The sequence below is a fragment of the Rhamphochromis longiceps genome, linkage group LG22 (genome assembly GCF_057381845.1).
Source record: "Rhamphochromis longiceps isolate RC_006_pf linkage group LG22, R_longiceps_female_GT1.1, whole genome shotgun sequence".
Classification (NCBI taxonomy): Eukaryota; Metazoa; Chordata; class Actinopteri; order Cichliformes; family Cichlidae; genus Rhamphochromis; species Rhamphochromis longiceps.
Window position 1 is genome coordinate 5,884,547 of NC_140577.1, and position 21,432 is coordinate 5,905,978.

The window sequence follows — 21,432 nt, forward strand, 5'->3', positions numbered from 1 at the left end:
GTCATAGTTTCTAAGTTATAAGGCTTTTTGTCAGTTGTTGCATATAAATCTTTACGTTGACATGAAGCATATGCTGGATGTAAGACAAACTTTGATGGATTGTTAACATGACACCACTCGACACCCCCACAAAGTTTAATCAGGATTCATTCACAGCTTTTTAAGTTATTGTGTTTAGAGTCACAATGACTTACATCTATGCAAACACACAGACACAAAATATAATTATCACTCCTACATTTAAGTATGCATAACACTGTAAACAGATAAAAGTGGAGTCATTGTGGTAATGACACATATAGTAAGAATGATGTTGTGAAACTGTGAAAATACATTTCTCAGCAGAAGTAAAGCTGCCTTTAAGAGTCTCCAAAAAAGTTGACACTTCAATGCTTTCCCCGTGTTTTTAGGCATTTCTAGGTTTCATGTCTTGCAAAAGGCTTAAATTAAATTAAAAGGCTTAATGTATTACAAAAACATTAAGCCTTTTAAAACAGGATAAAAGCGTGTTTACCTGCAATGTTGACAGATAAAGTACATTTTTGTTATCTCTTCGTCCAGCTTGACGGACTTTTTGGTTTTTTACTTAACATTAGCAAACATTAATCTACGTATATTTGCTGGTTTTTTTAACAGGTTCAGATGAAGCCCAGGTGATGTTTACAAAGGGCTATATAATTTAATTATTCTTAAAATATTAAACACACATAAAGTAAGTTAAAGAAGAAGTAACATTACTCATGACTGCATGATTGTGTTGTTTAACACAAAGAAATAGAGAAGAGGAAGAGTTTACTGTGTACCACAACAACACTGGTCTCAATCTGTGATGTTCCAGATGTGTCTTTCTGCAGAAAAAGGGTAAGAGGACAGAGACTGTAATATGTAAAAGATGCCGGCTGTGAAAGTCCAGTACAAAGTTATAGTTTATTCTATGAATACAAAAAATGAACAAATGAAAAAGCAAAAACCTGCCCCAGCCTCACTCTTCATAGCCCGAGGATAAAATGTTTAACAAACCAAGTCATACTGAGAAGCCAGCTGTGTGCCATTTTGGAAAGGTCCAGAGCCAAAACCAAAACTGAGAGAACCATCACACAGATGCTACCGCTCCAAATCTCAAATTCTTTTGATGTGATTTATGTATTTAATGTCTTATTTATATTTTACATTTGACTAAACCCAATCCTAAACAAATACCAGCTCACAGAAAACCAAAATATTGACATAAATGTGTTTCATAAGTCATAATGAATGTGAGCTGCAGGTCAGTATTTAATGCAGTGGTAGAACTACATCAGTCAGCTTTATTTTGCTACTCAATCATACTAGCTTCTGTGTCTTCACTTCATCACTTCCTCTTTAGCTATTTTAGTTTCCCCATTACATTTTGCATTCAGTATTTTAGTGTTTTAGTCTCTCAAAAATGTTTTTTCACTGAGTAACAAAAGTTTAAGACCGCTTGAAAAATTGCAAATTGCAATTGCAACCCCTATGTTGTGCTCCTGTACCCCGGTCTAGGGGTACAGGAGCACAACATAGGGGTTAAAAGGAAAGTGACCGGACCTTTGATTCCCCAAAGCCATATCCAGAAGGCAATTTACAGGTTAAGGTGCTACCAAAAACTGAAAGCTTTAACTCCGGGGTGACCAAAGGCCAAAATAACAAACAAAGCTATTTCAAAAAGGGAGGTGCTACCTAAACCCTGTGTGAAACAAAAGGTAAACAAAAGACAAGCGCTACCCCTAACTCTATAATTAAATAAACAAGAGAAAAAGTAGAGAAAATAATAAGGCACTTCACCCCTTCTGCTTTAGTGCCTATAAGTGAAAGTATCTCCACACTATATTCAAAGATTAATGATTCTCTAAAGACACACGGAAAACTTCATCACAGTTGGTTTGGAGGCCAAGGAAGGGTCTGCTGCTGCTGTCAGTTGCTGCCAGGGAATAACTGCTGGAGAGGGTTTTTAAAACGGCCACTTGATGATGGGAACCAATCAGCAGCTGCCAGCTCTCCAATCAGGAAGGACCTGCAGAGACTCTTAAAGGCACAGAACCCACTCGGAACAAAATCCAGCCACTGTGATCCAAAACATGACCAGGGTCGTAACACAGCTGATCAAACATTTAGGACCACATGCCTTTAAAAGGCCAAATCTGTGCAAAAATGTGTATTCATTGTCATTTTCTGACAGATAATCACACTGTCATGATGTTCTGATGGCAAAGGCAAAAACCTTTCACTTTTTGAACGTGGTCGGGTTATTGAACTGCTGTTACAGACTGTGTTTCTCACACTGAGCACTTAAAAAGACGTTTGTTCTAAATAAATCTGTGGAACTGTGGCCATCTTGAATATGTCTGTATTCACTTTTTGAGTTGAAATTTATTTGTCCGGCTTTATATTTTTCCTGTTCAGATGCATTTTATCTTCTGACCTGCACTAACTAAAAAAAAAAGAAGAAAGAAAAAAAAGAATGAACTGCATAAGCAAGGTCTCTAGCTGCTGAGGTGGGATGCAGTAAGACAATTCATTTGGAATTTCTTTCACTATGGGCCCATGTCCTCATTTTAAGTTGGACACCATTTTAGTAGGTAAAAGTGAATGCTTTGACATGAATTAAGCTGCAGTTTGGCTAGGGCCTTGAAGGGGTCTGGTGATGGTTCCCGGGCCTGGCAGATCCCCATGTACTAAATAGGAGTGAAGAAGTTGAAGAATGGAGAACAAAGAGGGAGGGAGGGTGGGGCATGTAAACGAGAATGATCAGATTGCAGAATTAGGGAACCTATATAGATGACAGCCAGACGGAGCGTGTTTGGAGGCGTGGTCCTGCTCCTGAAATTCAGATACATAATTTCCAATAAATGATCCTGAGGGTTATGGAACAAAAAAGTCAAGTGTAAGACCCAGCACTGAGCCAGAGGATCCAATTGGCTCTCTGTCAAGACACTGGACAGTCCTTGACCCAAATTAAGGTCGTTACTGGTGCAGACTGCAGCCCCATAACCATCATCTGAGACTGAAGGGCTTCAAAAACAAAAAATGTCTTCAAAGGCCTCGTCTCCTTGAATGCCACAGAACTGACCATTTGGACTTTGGAAGAGAGCACCAAACATGGGACATTGAAAGGTGGAAGAAAGTTTTGTTCTCTGATGAGAAAAAATGCAACCTTGATGGTCCTGATGATTTCCAATGTTACGGCATGACAAGCAGTTCCCAACTGAGATGTTTTCTATGCGCCAGAGTGGAACATAATGGTCTGGGGTGCTTTTTCTTTCATGGGAACAATTGAGCTTCCGGAGGTGCATGGTCGTCTAATGGCCGCTGACTATGTCCAGATGTTGCAGAGAGGATCTCTCATGACTGAGGGCCTTCATCTGTGTGGTTTTTCAACAGGACAACACTACAGTACACAATCCCCGCAGGACAAGGGACTTCTTCCAGGAGAATAACATCAGTCTTTCGGACCATCCTGCGTGTTCCCCTGATCTAAATACAATTGAAAACCTTTGAGGATGATAGCAAGGGATGTTTACAAAAATGGACAACAGTTGGACACTTTGAGACACTTGGAGAAATGTTCGCACTCACCTCGTGGAAACACTTGGATCAAGCGGTGCCGCAACAATTTTTTGAATTGATCAACAATAATGGTGGAGCTATTCATTGCTGAGTTTTTTACTTTTTTTTTTTTGAGGTATGGTTTTAAATTTTTGATCAGCTGTAAAACAGTCTGTTTAAGTTTAAGCGAGTCAAAGGAGCTTGCAAAGAAAAGCGTCTGGACTTCTTTGCAAGCTCCTTTGACTACAATGACCTGGATGACTGAGAACCTTCACAGACAAGTTTAAGCGAGGTTTGCATGCTCAAAAAATGTTTTGTCTCACTCCCATCTCTTCTAGTTGCATGTTGAAGCTCGACTTGGAATCTTGTTAAGATCTAACCATGCAAAATATGACTTTTTACAATTTTTTCAAGTGGTCTTAAACTTTTGAGGTCTGAATTGACATAAATAAAACATGCATGATTTGATGTTACACGGTGATGTATTTGTTGGGATTTCTCTAAATAACTCTTTTTTTTTTTTTTTTTTAAATTCGTGTTTCAGGTGAATTATGAGGTATTTGTGTGGCAGAGGGAGAAAAGGTGTGAATCTCTGATTCACCGACAAGAGTTTTTACCTGAAGCATGTCCTTATCAGCATCAGCAGCAGGAGGCGGCGGTTCCTTCTCCACCTCCTTTTTTCTCATGACTCATGTCTTCCTCTTTTGTCTTCTTAGAAACACTTTTATGCCCTTTGTTGGAGTGCTTTAACCACCACCATGATGTTAAGTTATAGATGGATGCTGCGCTGTGATTGGCGTTTAAGATTAAGATATATTGATCAGACACAGAAAGAGGTGTTTCAGATGTGACTTTGCCTGTAAGAAACAGATATCCGAAAAATCCTGTCCTGAAAATAAAACATTTAGTTTACGAATGATTGAAAAAAAGTTTAACAACAGACCAACGACTCACATGACTGCAGGTAAGAAACACTTAAGAAAGATCAATTTGGTTTGGTATAAAACAGTGATTTTACATGGTTTTACTCTGGTTTAAGGACGTTTGACAACAGTGTAGAAAAACCGTCTCTCGACTAAAACTGAATCAGACAGTTTGGGAACACCAAAACAGCAAAGGTGAGTAGTGACCACATTTGAGTCTTAAAGCCTTTATTGACGATTTTACAAGCGCTCTTTAAACGACTGTAACTCGGAGTTTTATATATCCTTTATTAATGCAGTTAGAAAAAAGTCCAGGCGGCTTAAATGATGCTTGGTCAATAAAGGGTTAATTTTACTTAAATAAATTAACTTTAGTCTGACATTTGAAGTGTCTCATATCAAGCTCCAGATGTGGACACCTCTTAATGCAAATCAGGGTCAGCTGATGTTGAATCACTCAGTGGAGGATGTTTTGGTAACGGCCAGTTAAATATACATCTGCTCCACAGCGGAATCAGCTGTTGGCTGAGTGAGGAGTTTGTGGATGTCCTGGGGAAGAGGATGATATTTTTACATTAAAGCCATATTTACACTTAAAAGGATTTCCCCAAGAAGACACTTTCCTTCTCTTACTTTTAACCAAATCTCAGCATTGATTAGTAGGATCTCTACACATTTTTTAAATTATGTTTTTACAGTGTGGATGATAAATATACCACTGATGGTATATAGAGTAGGCAATGAGTGAAGAGAAGCTGATGTGAGAAACAGCCTGTGTAGATGTCAGTAACTCTGCTCTGTTATGAAACTCTGAGTGCAGATGGCTGGTCTCTGGTGGATCACTGTGACGATGGTCTTCTGTCTGTCTGCTGGAAGTTTGGCTGAAATAGACCAAAAGCTGCTCGCGACACTCATATGTCATCTAACGAAAACAGTCAGAAAAGAGTAAGTCAGCATCCTTTATGGTCTCTGAAATGAAATATTTGTTATTTTTATTATAGTAAAAACTGAACTAAAAACTAAAACTAGGTGTGGAAAAAATAGTTACATTAAATAAGAATGAAGAACTAGACTTTTTTTTTAAATAAATAAAAATAACGGACATGATTTTTTGAATTTGGAAAACTAACTAAAATAAAATCAAAATATAGAAAAAGCATCTGTAATGATTTCCCTACATCTGCTATACAATAATAACTAAAAACAATGCTCCTACAGATTTCTTTTTACAGTTTATCACCATGTTGCATGAAATGAAGGGTCTTTGTAACTATTGTTGGTCTGATAATTTACTTATCCTCTCAGTTCTTATTTCCTGCTGCTCGTTGTCTTTTCACTCTGCTTTGTCTTGTATATAAAGTTCTACATAAATAAAGCTGAGATAAGAGAGCAGAGATGTAGAGAGGACTACACCTCCATCCAGTCTGGCTTTGTTTCTGGGGACGTTTAGCACCCCGCCTTTCAGGGCTGAAAATAATGACATTATTATTATAATGATATATTTATATCTTAACTTTGTATCACTTAATTCTTGTTTTATTGTTCTTTATGTGGAGGGAATTTCCCATAATATTGCTGCCAACAACAACAGTTTACATGTAATAACACACATCTGACATTTATGTTAACCATCTTTACCAGCTGCTACAAAGCTCTCTATAAACAATTTTAATGTTTGTGTGTGTGTGTTTCTTTTTTGTGACAGGTACAAGATATATTCAATGTATGCCGTGGCCTTAAGCATTCCGAACTATGCAAACCAAGTCAAATATGACCTACAAAGGGTGACACCAAACCTACAGACACAAGTCAATGACGGCATCCTCAGCACTCCTAGACTTGTGGTAGCTTCAATAAAAGATGTAACGAATAACAACGGGAATTTTCTATATACTGAACATGCAGAGTGGCGTGTTCTGCAGAATCTTAATCTTGTAGGTAACCATGGTGATTTGTTGGTCTTCTTCTCTTACGCCAATCCATGTTTATCAAGCTGTGCAAATCCAAATGGAAACTACAAGATCACTGGTGAGCTCAGACGTCTCTTTAATAGAACTGTGTGGGGTGAAAAGGCGTTTGTGTTTAGCGCTTTATTCAGGCCACATGAGGGGAACATTAATTCAGACACGATAAGTGCAGCCCTGACAAATATTGAGAACTCCATTGGTCGCGAAAACATATTTCGCTGTTACAGGAATAATAATGATTATTTCCGTTGCATCAAATGCTTCAGTGGTAATCAGATAGTCCGCAACTGTACCTCATAATGCACCAACTCATTTATGTAACAAGGAACATTTAAAAAAAACAAGTGAATAAACAAATGTTTTAGAAGCTGAAGTTTCTACTTGTTCACTTTCTTTCTCTAACATGGAATTTACTGTCTGAGTGATGACTCAGCCATTTAAGGTCCAGCTAGGTTTATATTTGTCTTTGCTAACTGATACAAACATAAATTGCTATTTTTATTCTCATTTTTAAAGTAAGGCAGCTCAGTTTAGAGGGAATTGCCTCAAAATGATGGTCATCATGCTGAAACGGGTTTAACTGTAACAAATTAATATCGAATGGCTCATTTTACAGATCAAACATGACAAAAATGAAGTATCCAATATGTGATTATCATGTAAGGCACCTGCACTGTGACGTGGTGTTTGCTGAAGTCAAGAGAAAAGGAGCCAACGGTATCAGTCAAAGTCTGCATTTGGGGCAGATTTGTTTTTCTGCTTTGTTTTTTTCCCACCAATTACAATTAATATTTTCTAATAACAACTTAAATATTTTATTTAATAACTATTCATTAGTTGTAGTCTATAACCGTGGGTAATTGGAAGACTTTTTGGAAATGTGGGATTTTGATATTTGTGTTGGTAACACTTTATGATAAACACAGAGGTTATTTATTCTTAAACTACTAACAGTGAAAAGATAAAAAAAATAATAATAATAACTTGAATATCTGCTGCGTGAAATAGAGGTTATTGTGAGGGTGAAATAGAAATTTTTGTTTTAAATATTGAATGTAAAGTGGGCTGATGAGGTGGCAGAGCCATAAATCCCAGTGTACCTGGAGAGCACCACCATTGTGCTGTTTCACTCACTGTTTATGTTTATTTGACTCCCCAAGGATTAGAACAAACAACCACAAACTAATTACATACGTAGGAATCAACTATAGCATCGCACAGGATTAGTAAACGTTATCCAATAAAATTTGTTGTTTTGTTAGCCGTAATCATCCATCATTTAACGTTTATTAAGAACATTATTATGAAGTGTTACTTTTGATGTGTTTGTTGGTGCTTTTATTTTGAATGTGTTTGCAGCTTTACTTTGAGTGACACTTTGAGTGTCTGTATTTACTGTAATACATCATTTTAATGGAGAATAGAAGTTTTCACAGCACTTGTGTGTTTGTATACAGTACTGTGCTTCTCTAAATCTCTAATTAAAGCTTCGCTAAGCAAACATTCATGTGTCTGCATGTCAGTCATTTCAAACCAGCTTCATGATTTTACTGAGCCTGTTTATCTGCAGGTGTAGCTGCTCTTACAGTGAATGTTTCTCATCACTTTATATTATATTTTTGACAACCACTCGTGTAGACCGAGTGTTCTTAAGAGTCCAGTACACAACAACGATAGTAAAACCAGCATTGCTCCGTTGTCCTCCACTTATCATTTATTTTCTCAATTAAAAACCTCCACCATGAAATTTAAGACATCCAGCAAAACATGCTTCAGATTATTATATTATATGCTTATGCTTATATGCTTATCAGATTATTTTTCTAACTGATTATTATTGTGGTTTCTTTTGTTTTACCTCATTGAATTTCTTTAAATATATAAATGAGAGGACAAGGATAAACCCCTGACTCCTTCAGTGAGGGGATATGATGGCTCTGCTTTATTGTTGAAACAGGCTCAGCTTGTGTTACAGGTGCCAGGTTGCAGCACTGATGGAGTCATGAAAACAGGAAATGATTAGACATGTTGTGGTGTGCTGTTGTTGAATACTGCATCATTATAAAGGAGGAGCGTGGAGCGTGGAGCGTGGAGCGTGTCCCTCTGACTGCTAATGTCAGGCCAAAGCTTTAGTGAAATAAAGAGTCTGGATTACTTTGGATTCTTCAGATGATTAAACTGCTCGCTGATAAATTTCTGCGTTCTGAGCAGCTCACAGCGCCTACATGCCTGCATATGTATAAAACACTGTAATTGGTTACAATTTATTTTGCTCAGGATTATTTGCTGAAAAGCCTCTTGTTTTGTAGCTGAGCCACCCGGGGAAGAGGAAGTGCAACCTGTGGTTTAAGCCTGAAGTCGTCCATTTTGCAAATGTCTTGTTTTATCTTATCAGCACACAGCAGAGAGTTCACAAGAAATACAGAGGAAGAAAAACCACTGTTGAATTTCCACTATGATATCTTTGTGTATGACACAATTTTTATATTATCCACCTGTACTGGAATAATAATAATAATCATCATTGCTACATGTAAGTACACATGACACGGCATGAAAACAGATCAAATGTAGAGTCACTGTGGTAACGAGACAAGAAAAAAAAAAACCTGAAACCCTGAAGTACAGCTGCCTTTAAGAGCAGACATTTCAACACTTGCTCCTTGTTCTTAGACATTTTTAGGTTTCATATCTTGAAACATCAAAATCTGTCCTTGAATATCGACAGATATTGAAATTTGTATAAACAACCACAATCTATTTTCCCTCTTCCTTTTGTTGCAATAAAACAAACCCAAACAGCAATAATAATAATAATAATAATAATATCTCCTGCTCACGTGTAAACTCAGGCACGACTTCTCTTATAATCTCCAATAAACATAATAAAGTTGGTGGCTTTAAAGAAACCAAAGGAAGGATTCTTAAATGTATGAGAGGAGATTTCCAGACAAAAATACAAAATAAAAACAGACTGATGAAGATGTTGTGACCAAGGTGCTTTGAGAGCCACAAAAATGTCGTTAAATGAACAATAAAAAAGACACACACACTAGTAGCAGCTTTTTTCTAAATAAGATCATGAATACCAGAATTAAATGTAATTAAAACATCATGTTAAACAAAGAGGGACGTGTGGTCACGTGAATGAGCAAAGATGGCTGTCTTCCTGTGAGGAGACACTGCACCAGTGTAACGCACACTGTACAGACAATAATGACAAAATTAATATAATTATTAGATGACTCACTCGTGTTTGAAATCAATTAATGCAGCTTTAAATGTTCCATAACAGCAGAAAAGAAAACGACTTAGAAAGGTTGGTGGTGATGCAGCACGTCTGTTTACATGCAGTCATCAAAGAGAAGGAGTAAAATGATCCGGTCGTCAAACAAAGGTTGTTTTCACCAAATAATTTATTAATCCATCATTTCGTTACATGTTGGAGGACAATACTGATGTACTGTAGTTTAATACATTATTAGTACCACTCAGGATTTACACGTCATTTTCTGTTATCACTGTTCAACAATCAGCTGGTCAGTCAGAGGACACCAAGGAAGTTTCATGTATGAAAATAACAAAAATACTAAAGTCGGGTTTTCAGCAGCAACTCTGAGATTCTTCCATCGTTTCTTTTCTCTCAGTAAAAATATTTTGAGCTCCTTTTTTTCCTGTGATGGAGACTGATGGTTTTTAGTTTCAGTACAGTTTAACGGTGAAAGCTGCAGGAAACAGAATAATAACATCTACACTCATCATTTCAACCCAGGCAGTAAAGGCATCGAGATCTGCTCAGACCCGTCACGCACCGGAGGGTCGAAGCTGATAAATACTGTGAACCATCTTTGGTCTGGAACCTGTTTTGTTTTCAGAGGAAACAAATCTGCATTTAAAGATGTTCAGGTGACAAAAGAAGCTCAAATTATCACAGCGGTCTGAGCAGCTTTCAGGAACAAACACATCCATGCAGAAAACATGTTCTTCAGGTTTTATCTTCTTCTTTGTCACATTATGAATTATTTTCAAAGCAGCTTTACCTTTTGTTAAAACACATCTCTTATTTAACACATACTTTATCAGATACACACCCATATTTGACCTTCCTGTATCAGTTTACACCACATGGAAACATTAACTCTGACGTCCTGAACATAATCCAACATCAACGACTCCTGAAGTAAAAATTACCGTCAGTACAAACAGGTTTAAACAGGTTTAGTTTCTGTGAACATAAAACTGGATGAATAAACAAACAAATGAACTACTTGTTTTGGTCACATGACCATCGTGTGTAAAGTGTTCAAATGCATTAATCTCCACATTTAAGCATGAAATCATTATATTTAGACGTCTCTCACACAGTCGCTGAGTTTTCTCTGCAGCCGTTCAGCAGTTGACAAAAACAAACAGGATCAAACCCAAACAACCAAATCTGAGTCATACAGGAAACTCTGGAGGTCAAAGGTCACTGTACAAAAGCCAACAGTCTTCACCAAGTCTGAGCTCCAAACCTGCGTATAAAACATCTAAGCTGAGCCTTCACAGAAGGTAAAACATTCACTCTGAATCTCTTTGAGCTGGAAAACATCTCTAAAGGCTAAATATTCATGAGGTCACCAATAACTGCTCTGTGCTGCACGTCTGATTTTCATAAACACACACAACTATCACACTGCTGCAGATGTGTGTAACAGTAACACCTGTATGACCAGAGGGCGGCACAGCTCTTTGAAAGGTAAGTCACTCAGAAAAGAATGACTTATTGATACACATAATAACACACCTTCCGTCGTGGAAAACGTTTCTCTTTAATTGCACTCATTTTGTATTTATCACTGTAATTTTCTCTTTTATCTTCACTCTAGCACAGACCTGAAAACCTTTCAAAATAAACTAAACGATCAACAGAATGTGAATAAAAAGCTTCAAAACATCTGGGCCTAAAACATCTGCATACTCATCCTGCAGACTGGGCTGTTCTTCAGTGCAATACCGATTCGTACCACAAGATGGCGCACTGACTCAACATTAACTTTATTTGGGGAGGTAAGCCATAAAGATTACGTTCTTTTTATAATAGTGGTCTGAAAAAGGTAAAATCTTCGAGGGTAAATGGGATTCAGGCTGAAGAACTGCTCACCTGTGGTTTAATACACCTGTCTGTGTTCTCAGCAGTAATAAAACGGTCCCTAAACGCCTCACACAGCACTGACGCTGTAAAGTCTCAGCACACAGTAAGTACTGCACTTAAACCACAGCGGGTCTAAAGAACAATCTGTACAGTGAAACTATGAGGTTACATTTAAACTAACTGATCTGAGTTCAGTGTTTTTTGCTGTTTTTGTGAGTGAACAAAGAAAAACTTCAAACTTCTGCAAGCAACATGTAAATAAACAAAAACAATGCTTTCAAAAAAAAAAAACAATCCAAAAGTTCAAGACTTTGAAAGGTCGACTATTTTTACTTAATTAATCAAATAATAATTTTTTTTAATAATTGCATCAAACCAGTTAGTAACATTTAAAAACCACACTGAGGAAAATATCCGAAAATTAAAATGAAAGCACGACTCACTGCAGACCTCTACATTATGTTTTAAATACTATTAGGTTCTTCTACATATAGAGATCCACCAAAGATGTAAAGTAAGTATATATAGATCAGCTTCCTCCCTATGAGCTCAATAACAACTAATATTATTATGTTTTTATGGTAGCCTGTTAACTTTAAGGGTTAAGCAGTACAGCAATGATGTCATTGTTCCCTCATCAATGTGCAACATTTTTAGAATGAAGCTCCAAAATCTAATCGTCTACTCCCAAAAACAAAAACTATTAAATTATGTTTTATAATTGTGCATCTCAGAACATTTGAATATCACGACTATCAAATTTTCATATATTCCATGTTCATATTCATTACACATAAAGTGAAATATTGGAAGCGTGTTTTCAAACTGTGATGATTATTATTAAAGTTCAGGCTGCTTTGCTGGCGCTCTTCAGCTCGTGTGTTTCTCATCTTTCTCTTGATGATTCTCCATTAACGCTAAAGTCAGGTGAGCTCGAGGACCAATCAGAGAACAACGTGGTCATCAAATCATTCGGGGCTGCTCGAAAAGAAAACTGACATCGCCATGAAGCTCTTCATCAGATGGAAGCTGACGGCTGTGTAGATGACAGATGACATCATTCCTGGTAATATGCTTCCATACAGGCATGAAACATTACATGTAATGAATACAGAATATGTGAAGATTTTCCCCATTTGAATTATGAAAAAATAAACTTTTTAATAATATTCTAATTTTTTGAGATGCACTGGTATAACGCAGTCTACTAAAACCTTCATTTACAAACTTTCCTCAAAGAACCTTTAAAGAAATTTTAAATTTAATTTAAAATTTAAAAAGGCAGAAAAAGTGTGATAATAATAAAAATATAATTAAAGACAGAAATCTCTCTTCATAACAAACAGAATTAAGGATATTTGACTCTCAGTGTGCAGAACAGCTGCTGAAGATGAGGTTCAGTCTTTACCCGCCTCCATAACTTTATCTAAATGTGCTGTGAGACACTCAGAGGAGGTACACTGTGTAGCTTAGATAAGACCTCAGTGAACTAAACATTACTGAACAGATGGCTGCAGGGTAGGAGGGTAGAGAAACTCTCACAGACTTTGTCCTCTGAAAAATCAGATCAAACAACATCTGCATCTAAACGTCGCTCCTGGCCTGATGAGTAGATGACGTATATTTCTATATATTTACAGCAATAAGAATATTTTATACTCCTCAAAGCCCCAAAACTCTGCAAACAACAAAGTAATAAAGTGAAAGCAGCAGCAAAACAGTAAGTTAGTCGCCTCCAGCTATAAAAGCTCCAGAGGGGAAGTGATCAGTTACAGGTAGTGTTTGTGTTTGTGTAGAGCTGAAATAAATTTAGCTTCGACTTTTGAACTTCTACACGCAAACATGTTTGAAAGTCACTTCAGTCAGGCTCGAGCTGTACACGTCAATAAATGAGCAGCCTAAAGAAATATTCCTCCCTTCATGCATGACTGAGATCAACGGGCTTCCCTTTGTGACGGCGCTACTGAAGCTTCAGCTAAAATAAAGAACCACGTGTAAATCCAACACAGGCTTAAAGTCCAGTTTGCATTTTGTTGCTACAGACTTAAACTTTAATGGTGTAACTGTGGTTTGTGCTGGATGTTTCAAAGCTTTTATTTTGTAGTGTATTTGCTGATGTTTGCTGAGCTTCAGTTTGAGGCCAGCAGGTGTTTTACACTCTGAGCCCAGTGATCTGCAAACTATGCAAGAGCACAGTTTATTGTTTATTATCATTTATACCAAACGGAAAAGCCCGGGCATGAAATGCAGGTTATTTCAGAGATGGAATAAACATGTCAAGGCCATCCACCCAGTTTTTGCTGCCTACCTGGGTCTAAGCTGAGTTCAGTCACCTCCTCAAGCTCATCTGGTTCTGCCCCGAGGCCTCCTCCCAGCTGTTTGAAGCCTGGTACAAAGTTATCTTGCCCTCTATTAATATTTCCCCCTTCATATCAGTTGTACTCCATATAACTCCCTTCATTAGATTTTACAGTCCCAAAGTTCGATGTGTCTCCCTAAACTGACGGTACTGACTGTAGCTTACAGGCCTCACATCATCTGAGTGAACTGTTTGTGAAGCATTTTTAATGGAAGCATCAGAGAATTAAATAATTTATCGTATCTTCAATTATTAGTCTGTTATGAGTCTAACTAGCAGAAATCTGTGCCTATTTATATATACGGTTTCCTCGTGTATGGTGTGTTCCATAGTCAGTAGTTGGAGTAGCTAGAACATGTCATGGTGGCTGTGTCCATCTTCTACATACAGTCTATATGCTACACGTGGCTCTTTGTTTTCTTGGAGCTGAATCCTCAGGCTGGGCTTCAAACTGGTGCCAGCAGCATCATCTGAAACAACATGGCAGTGCTGAGTTTGGTCTGTTTTGTGGGTCTGAGGCAGGAAAGACTGCAGGGCTGCTGCTGCTGTGAGGAAAGTTTGAAAAAACACAAATCTGCATTTTTCTTGGTTCAAACAAACGTTTAGCGTCTGATTAAGTCAGCTGAGAGTTTCATGAACCCCGGAGCTTTAAAAAAACACATATTTTTTTCAGGTTCAATTTGTTTTTGCAGATTTATGTTTTTTACTCCAATCGTAGCAAATATATCACAAAACAATATTGCAGAAAGTCACAGCAATTCAGAACAGCCATTTTTCTACTCTACTGAGACTATAATGTCCCCACAGAAGGTAACGGTTAGAGAAGCGCTGTCTTTTAGTTTTTGGTTTCCTCCGGACGCACGCGCATATTCTTCACTCAGAATAAACTAATCGTCTCAGGCGTTTTAAACAAATACTCAGAGACAGAAGGTCCGCTTCTACCAGGCCACGATTCAGAGTATTGTGAACTGCGGACAACAACAAGTTTCACACGTTTGTCTCAGAAACACCACAGCAGATGAGTGGAAGTCAAAGTCTCGTTTCCCTGGAGGTCCTTCAGGTTGTGCGCGTCCAACGGGAGCCTCGCCTGTTTTTTACTCGACCTCTGTTTGAAACCTGTCGGCAGTTAAAAGAGTTTCAGAGTTTCTCACTGAGCTTCTTCATCTTTTCAGAGCAGCAGCAGGAACCAGCAGCTGTTTGCTTGGAAAGAGGCGCCCGTTGGATTCGACACACATTTTGGTTTAAGTCACGCTACTTTCATTGGCACTGACCTCGCACACGTCTTCCTCACACGCACCCCGACCCAACCCCAGACCGCCAAACATCACAGATCCCTGACCCTGGCTCTGGGAGATCGCCCCGAGGAGCGCCCCTGCAGCAGCGGCCATGTTGTTGCTCAGAGCGGCACTGCTGCTGTTACTCATGCTGCTGTTACCGCCGCCACTTCCTGCGGCTGAGAGGCCGCCGTGCTGCGGGGACAACACTGACGTTCCTCCCCTCGCGCCACCTCCCAGGACGCCTCCCTGCCCACCCTCACCTGCAGACAGGAGGAGGTGAGGGGAGGAAATCAGATCTGGACCATCCTCACCTCCACCTCTCCTCCCTCCGTCGCTGCCGCTTCCACCTTCGCCGCTCTCTCCCAGCCCGCTGCGCCTCTCGCAGTGCGAGCGGTGCCTCATGAAGCTGTCGCGCCACATGAACTTCTTGCCGCAGCCGAGGCAGTCGTACGGCTTCAGGCCCGTGTGCGTCTTCATGTGCTCGGTGAGGTGATGCTTCATCTTGAACTTCTTGGCGCAGACGGGGCAGTGGAAGGGCCGCAGGTCCAGGTGCATGTTAATGTGGCGGTCCCTCATGCTCTTGTGGGTGAACGTCTTCCCGCAGTGACACATGAACACTTTCCCTGAACCCCCAGAGCCGCCACCACTGTTGCCGCCTCCGCCTCCGATTCCTCCGCTCTCTGCGCCATCCACCCCCAAACCACCCTGCACCGACAGGTGGACCGCACCGTGCTCCATACTGGGACCTTTGAAGGACGACCCTCCGATCATACCGCCTGCCATCCCCAGAGGCGGCGCGCTAGCATCCAGCGGGAGTCCGGAGGCCTGGCTGTACAGCAGGATCTGGTTTCCCTGCATGTCCAGTGGGAAGAGCTGAGCCCGGGCCGAGGCTGCAGACTGAACCTGACCCAGCAGCGCCGAAACCGCCCGGTTAGCATTCTGGTTCTGACCTGCAGCGCCGTCGTGAAGGTGTTGCGCTAAAGTTTGGTCCATGAGACTTCCTTCAAACTTGAGGTAGTCCTCTGAAGACTGGCAGTAGTCGACCTACACACAGGGAAACGTATTAGAGGTTACGATTATATAAAAATATCTGTCAATCAAGTTTATTTGTAGAGCAGATGCACAAATCAAGAAAGTTTTCAGTTAAAAATGATGTTTTTTACACATTCTGGTTGCTGTAACTTATTTCAACTAAAGATAGAAATTTCTAAGTTAGAAATTCTTTGTGTGACGTTTTAGCGCCCTCTACTGGTCATATGCAAAACCACCACAGCACCAGCTTACAACAGGTCTGCGTCATTATTTCTACAAAGCAAACCGCCCCTCAGCTACTGTCAGGATAATTAAAGCTGTAATCTGATTACACTACAGTTCCAGCTCACCTGTGGCTCCATATCGTTCTCCGCTCTGCCCCCGAGCTCGCCTGAAAGGCTCCTGACGTTTGAGATGTTGAAGTTGCTCCTTTCCCGCTCTCGTGCCAGCTCCATCTCCCTCTCATCCTCATCCTCCTCGTCTTCTCCTCCTTCCTCCCCGGAGACCACGATCAGGTCGTCATCCTCTCTCCGTTCGGTTTTCACCACCACCCACTGCTTGCGAGGCATGATGCTGGGCTGGCTGTAGGTGGGACGCTTCTGCAGCGGCAACGCAGAGTCCTCTCCGTCCTTTTATTGAGATATTTCACATTATGTACAGAAAACACAGGATACAAACAAACAAACTGTAAACACTAACTCGATTATTAAAGTTCAACTTTTCTTTCAAAATAAAAGCTCTTCATACAAATTAAAGGTCGACTATCTTCAGGTTGCTCAGACCTCACCTGATAGGATGAAACCCCAAAGCTGTCGCTGACCCCGACCTCCTGCTCTGACACTGAGCTCATCTTCTTCCTCCTCCCGCTGCCTCCTCCTCCTGTGCTTCCTCGTTTCCTTTGATGGTACAGCACCTCCTCCTCTTCCTCCTCGGCTTCCTCTTCCTCCTCAATAAGGAAGGCTTCTTCGCCTCCTGATGGAGTGCAGTAGCTGGGGGTGTTGTTAGCCCCGCCTCCATCTCCAGAAGCTCCCGTTGCAGCCGCGCCACCTCCCCCAAAGCTGCTCCCATCCCTGGGGCTGAAGTAGTTGGTGCTGCTGGGTGATTGGCTCTCGCTCACCGACGGGCGGCTGGGAGGCTGGGAGGCTCGCGGGGGCTCGTTAGACTCAACAACCTGGACTTGACCAACACTTCCAGCACCAGCAGCTCCATTACCACCACCTGCTCCACCGTCACCATTGCTGCTGCTACAGCCAGAGTTGGCTGATCCTCCAGCTCCACTTATTCCATCCTGCACAGCCCCACCTCCTCCACCTCCGCCGCTCCCTCCTGCCGCCGCGGCTCGGCCCTCCTTCAGTAGCTCCGTGCATTTGTCCACAATGTGCCACATCTGCAGGACGCTGCCCACTGTGAGGTAGTTGACGATGTCATCGCGGAGCATCTGGAGCTGACCCGTGTAGGCGCAGCTCAGCACGCTCTCAAACGCCAGCGGGTCCATCACTGCCGGGATGGAGACCGTGGACATGTTCTTCAGTAGTACCTGGAGGCGGATGGAGATCACAACATCACAGTAATGAAGCTTTTTCATTTTGTAACGATCCCTCCTGCCTCCTCCTCCTCTCCCTCATCACACTGCAACATTACCCACATGGTCAGAGTCCAGCTCCAAGTGATTTTCTGGTGTACACAGACAGTAAATCTGTCTGCCAGCCCCTCAGACAGGTAACAGGGGTCTGATGAAACCTCCCACCAGTTTCACTAAGCAGATATTTGGCAGATGACTGAGGCTCTCTCGAAAACCAATTATTACAGCATAAAAAAGCACAAGTAACGTGTTTGTGTGAGGCTGCTGTCACACAGTAGGTCTTTATTATCTTCTAACTCTGAGCTCCCATATAATTAACCTGCGTGACTGTTCACATCTATTCTGTCTCGCCTCGTTTATTCTGTTTTTCTGAGGTAGAAATAAGAAGCGGCAGATGGCTTCAAACCCAGATTCACATTTTATGTCTCCGGCGTGTCAAAGACACAGATCTTGTGTTAGCAGAGAAAACTGGGAGAAAATGCAAACAAGCTGCTGATTACACAACCGACTGAAAATATCTGTAAGACCAACTAATCCTGTCACCTGTCTGTCTTTCTATAGGCAATCTAATGTTCTAAAGTTTTGCTCAGGCACAAACTGCGACAGCTATTCTTGTCTGACGCTAATAAAGATCCAAGGCTGAGTGAGAGTCAGTGTGTTCATCCACCTGGTCGTGGAAGTAAGGCGAGGACGCAGCCAGGACGCAGCGGTGGGCCTTGAACACTTGTCCCTGGACATGGATGGAGAGGTCGCAGAGGCTGCCGTCCTCTCTCTGCCGGTTCAGGCTGTCCAGCACCGAGGTCTGAGCGCCGGGGAAGCAAACCTGAACCACTGAGCCGCTGCCGCTGCTGCTTCCCACCTCCATGGGCACAGACTGCATCTGTGAGGAAGAAAAACCTTCATGACTCCCACAGCCGGAGGTTAAACTCTGACTTTAGATTCATGGCAGTCCTTCCTGGTTTGTTACTGCTGACTGGCAGGTTGTGCTGACGAGGCTGAGGCTTTAAATCTGAGGCTTTAAATTACACGAACAGTGAATCTATTCAAGTATGGAGGAAGCTCTTTGAATGGGTCACATGACTGCACCTCTCAGGTAATTAGGTATCAAATAAAATATCATGTTAAGAAAAACGGCTGTTTTATTTATAAAAACAACCGTGACCGCAGTTTGCAGTTTATTGGGTTACTGGGTTGTTGGAACTAGAGCGGGACAACAGCCCTGCAACAAATCTCCACCTCGCTCACGGCAGAGGGTTCAGATCTTTCTATAAAACGTTTGCAGCTGTGCTGAAACAATCAACAGTTATTTTCCATTTAAACAAATCTTTTTTTTTTAAATTTAGTTTCTTTCATTTTAATAAATATATAAAGAGAAGAGATTGAAACTTCAAATAATTACAAAACAATTACAGAAAAGCTGAAAATCCTCAGAGTGGAAACATAATTTTAGCTGTCTCTTTAAAATTACACAAAATTAATGATTAAATAATCGTTACTGATGTAATTTCTGTCAATCAGCTAATCAACTAATCGCCGAATCTCTGATTAAATTTATGATCATTTTAGAGGTGAAGGGCTTTAAACTCAACTATGCTGGATTTCAAACAAAGTGCATCACAGAGGAATGTGACTGTAGGCAATATAAATGTAAACTTGAAGATATTTATCAGTAATTAAGGTAAACTAAGTAACATGTGATAAAACTTGTAACCTTTATAAAAGTTTTGGTAAACATATTTATGGAAAATTTAAGGAATGACTGCAGACTCACTGATGGTGCTTATACAGCTCAGAGTAACGCTGGTGCAGTCTTACATCATCACCTACACCTTTCAGTCTTTTCTGATGTAATGATATGTAGGGAGGTTATTTAAATAATTACTATAAATTTAACGGTGACGCACTTTCTTTGAACATCAGAAGTAATATTTTCCTTTAATCTGACCTTTTCATTCCAAAATTAATTACATTTAAATAAATTAAATGGAAAAAAATAATGTTACCTGAAAACTCAAAGCTATATGTTTCAGTTAAAATAGTTTAAGTTTATATATATAATCATGTTGAACTCATTGATGATGACAGAGGCAGAGAAACTGACTTCATTAGAGATGTTAATGCTCTGAAAGGATTTGAATTTTACCTCAGAAACACTGGAAATCTGTCCCGTCATTAAGGAAGCAGATAGCCTCAGTTAGAGGACAGTGACAGCCTGATTTTATCCGCCTGTCTGTGAGCCTGACATCACTGACAGGCTGCACATCACACACAAACTAAACTTTATTAATCCCAAAAGTTACAGCAGCCAAAAACCATCAACACAACCTCTGACAGAAGAACTGCAACCAGAACAGCTCAGTAACATAAACACGATTAAAACCAAAACCAGAACAAGTTAAAAACACACAAAAAAATCAAAAAGTGAAATAAAAATAAATACTAGAGTTCAATAACAAACCTAAACGCCCAGTTATAATCAGCTGCTCAGTTTATGCAGCACATCAAATATTTACTGTAGTTATGACAGCTGACATCATCGGTGTCATTCTGAACTTCACATTAAACTGGAGCAGCACATCTGTGCAGAGCCTCCTTCATTAAACTCATTAATTAATCATCAGAAACCCGCACAGTCCACGCCGGACATAACCGGCAGACTTTATGGGGAGAAAAAAAGAAAAAAAAATCAACAGCTGGACTGCACACTTTAACTTTACCGCTACAAAAGCGAAGCTGCTGGTTGGAAATGCAGCTGTGCTCGCGGTGCAGATGTTTTTTCCCCGGTGGCGGTGTTCTCCGTTCAGACGGACAAACGGCGGCATCTGGAAAACCGTCAGAGCTCCGGTCTCCAATCACAGCCGCACAGATGTGACGTTAGCCTGCTAGCTAGCCCCGTCGGGCCGCCGCCGACGTTAAACTCACCGTTTTCAGTTGACACCTGAGCCCGTTACAGTCCGGCCTCTGACCGAGCGGAGGGCGGCGGGTCCTGCCGGTTCATCCAGGCCCTGAAGTTTGGGGAGCATTTTTGAGAAAAAGCTCCTCGCAGCTGATCTCCGCAGCAGCAGACAGCCACACGTCGCCTTTAAGAGCGACCCAGACAGACGAGCCAGACTTTGGCCGACACAAAATAAACTAAAAAAAAAAAAAGCCTGAAAACACTCAAATATGCTGCTCGTACATCACTCCTGCTGAAAACTACCGTGTTACAAACAAACAACTATCTGACTGCAGGCTGGGTTTAAACTTTAACTATTTAAATACAACACAGAAGAAACTTTAAAAACATTAAGGTTCATTTGAAAGAAAATAAGAATATGAAGTTCAAATTTACATTTTGTACTGGACACCGAGGAAACCTTAGCCCTTACATATACTTCTGTCGTGCCTTCACAGTATGGACCAGGACACGAATTAGATCATGATTTAAAATTGATAATTTAATATTTAAAATGTATAAATAGCTCACCTATCTAATACAAACGTTATACATCATTAAAAAAAAAAAATCCTCATAGTTAACATTTACAAATATTAATACTGAAGATTACAAAGATCAACATTAAGACCAGTCTGCATTCAAAGCAGTGATAGAAA

The 21,432-nt window shown here is 40.4% G+C and overlaps 1 protein-coding gene across 1 annotated transcript; it reads right to left on the reverse strand.

The window, feature by feature from the left end:
* Window positions 1–9,903: 9,903 nt before the first annotated feature.
* zbtb22b (zinc finger and BTB domain containing 22b) lies at window positions 9,904–21,162 on the reverse strand. The gene is made up of 5 exons (XM_085395533.1): window positions 20,761–21,162; window positions 18,506–18,718; window positions 17,044–17,793; window positions 16,607–16,885; window positions 9,904–16,268 (listed from the first exon to the last, which is right to left on the reverse strand). Exons 2-5 carry the CDS (start codon window positions 18,716–18,718, stop codon window positions 15,189–15,191), a joined length of 2,322 nt encoding a protein of 773 aa, XP_085251659.1. The 5' UTR covers window positions 20,761–21,162; the 3' UTR covers window positions 9,904–15,188.
* Window positions 21,163–21,432: the final 270 nt, after the last annotated feature.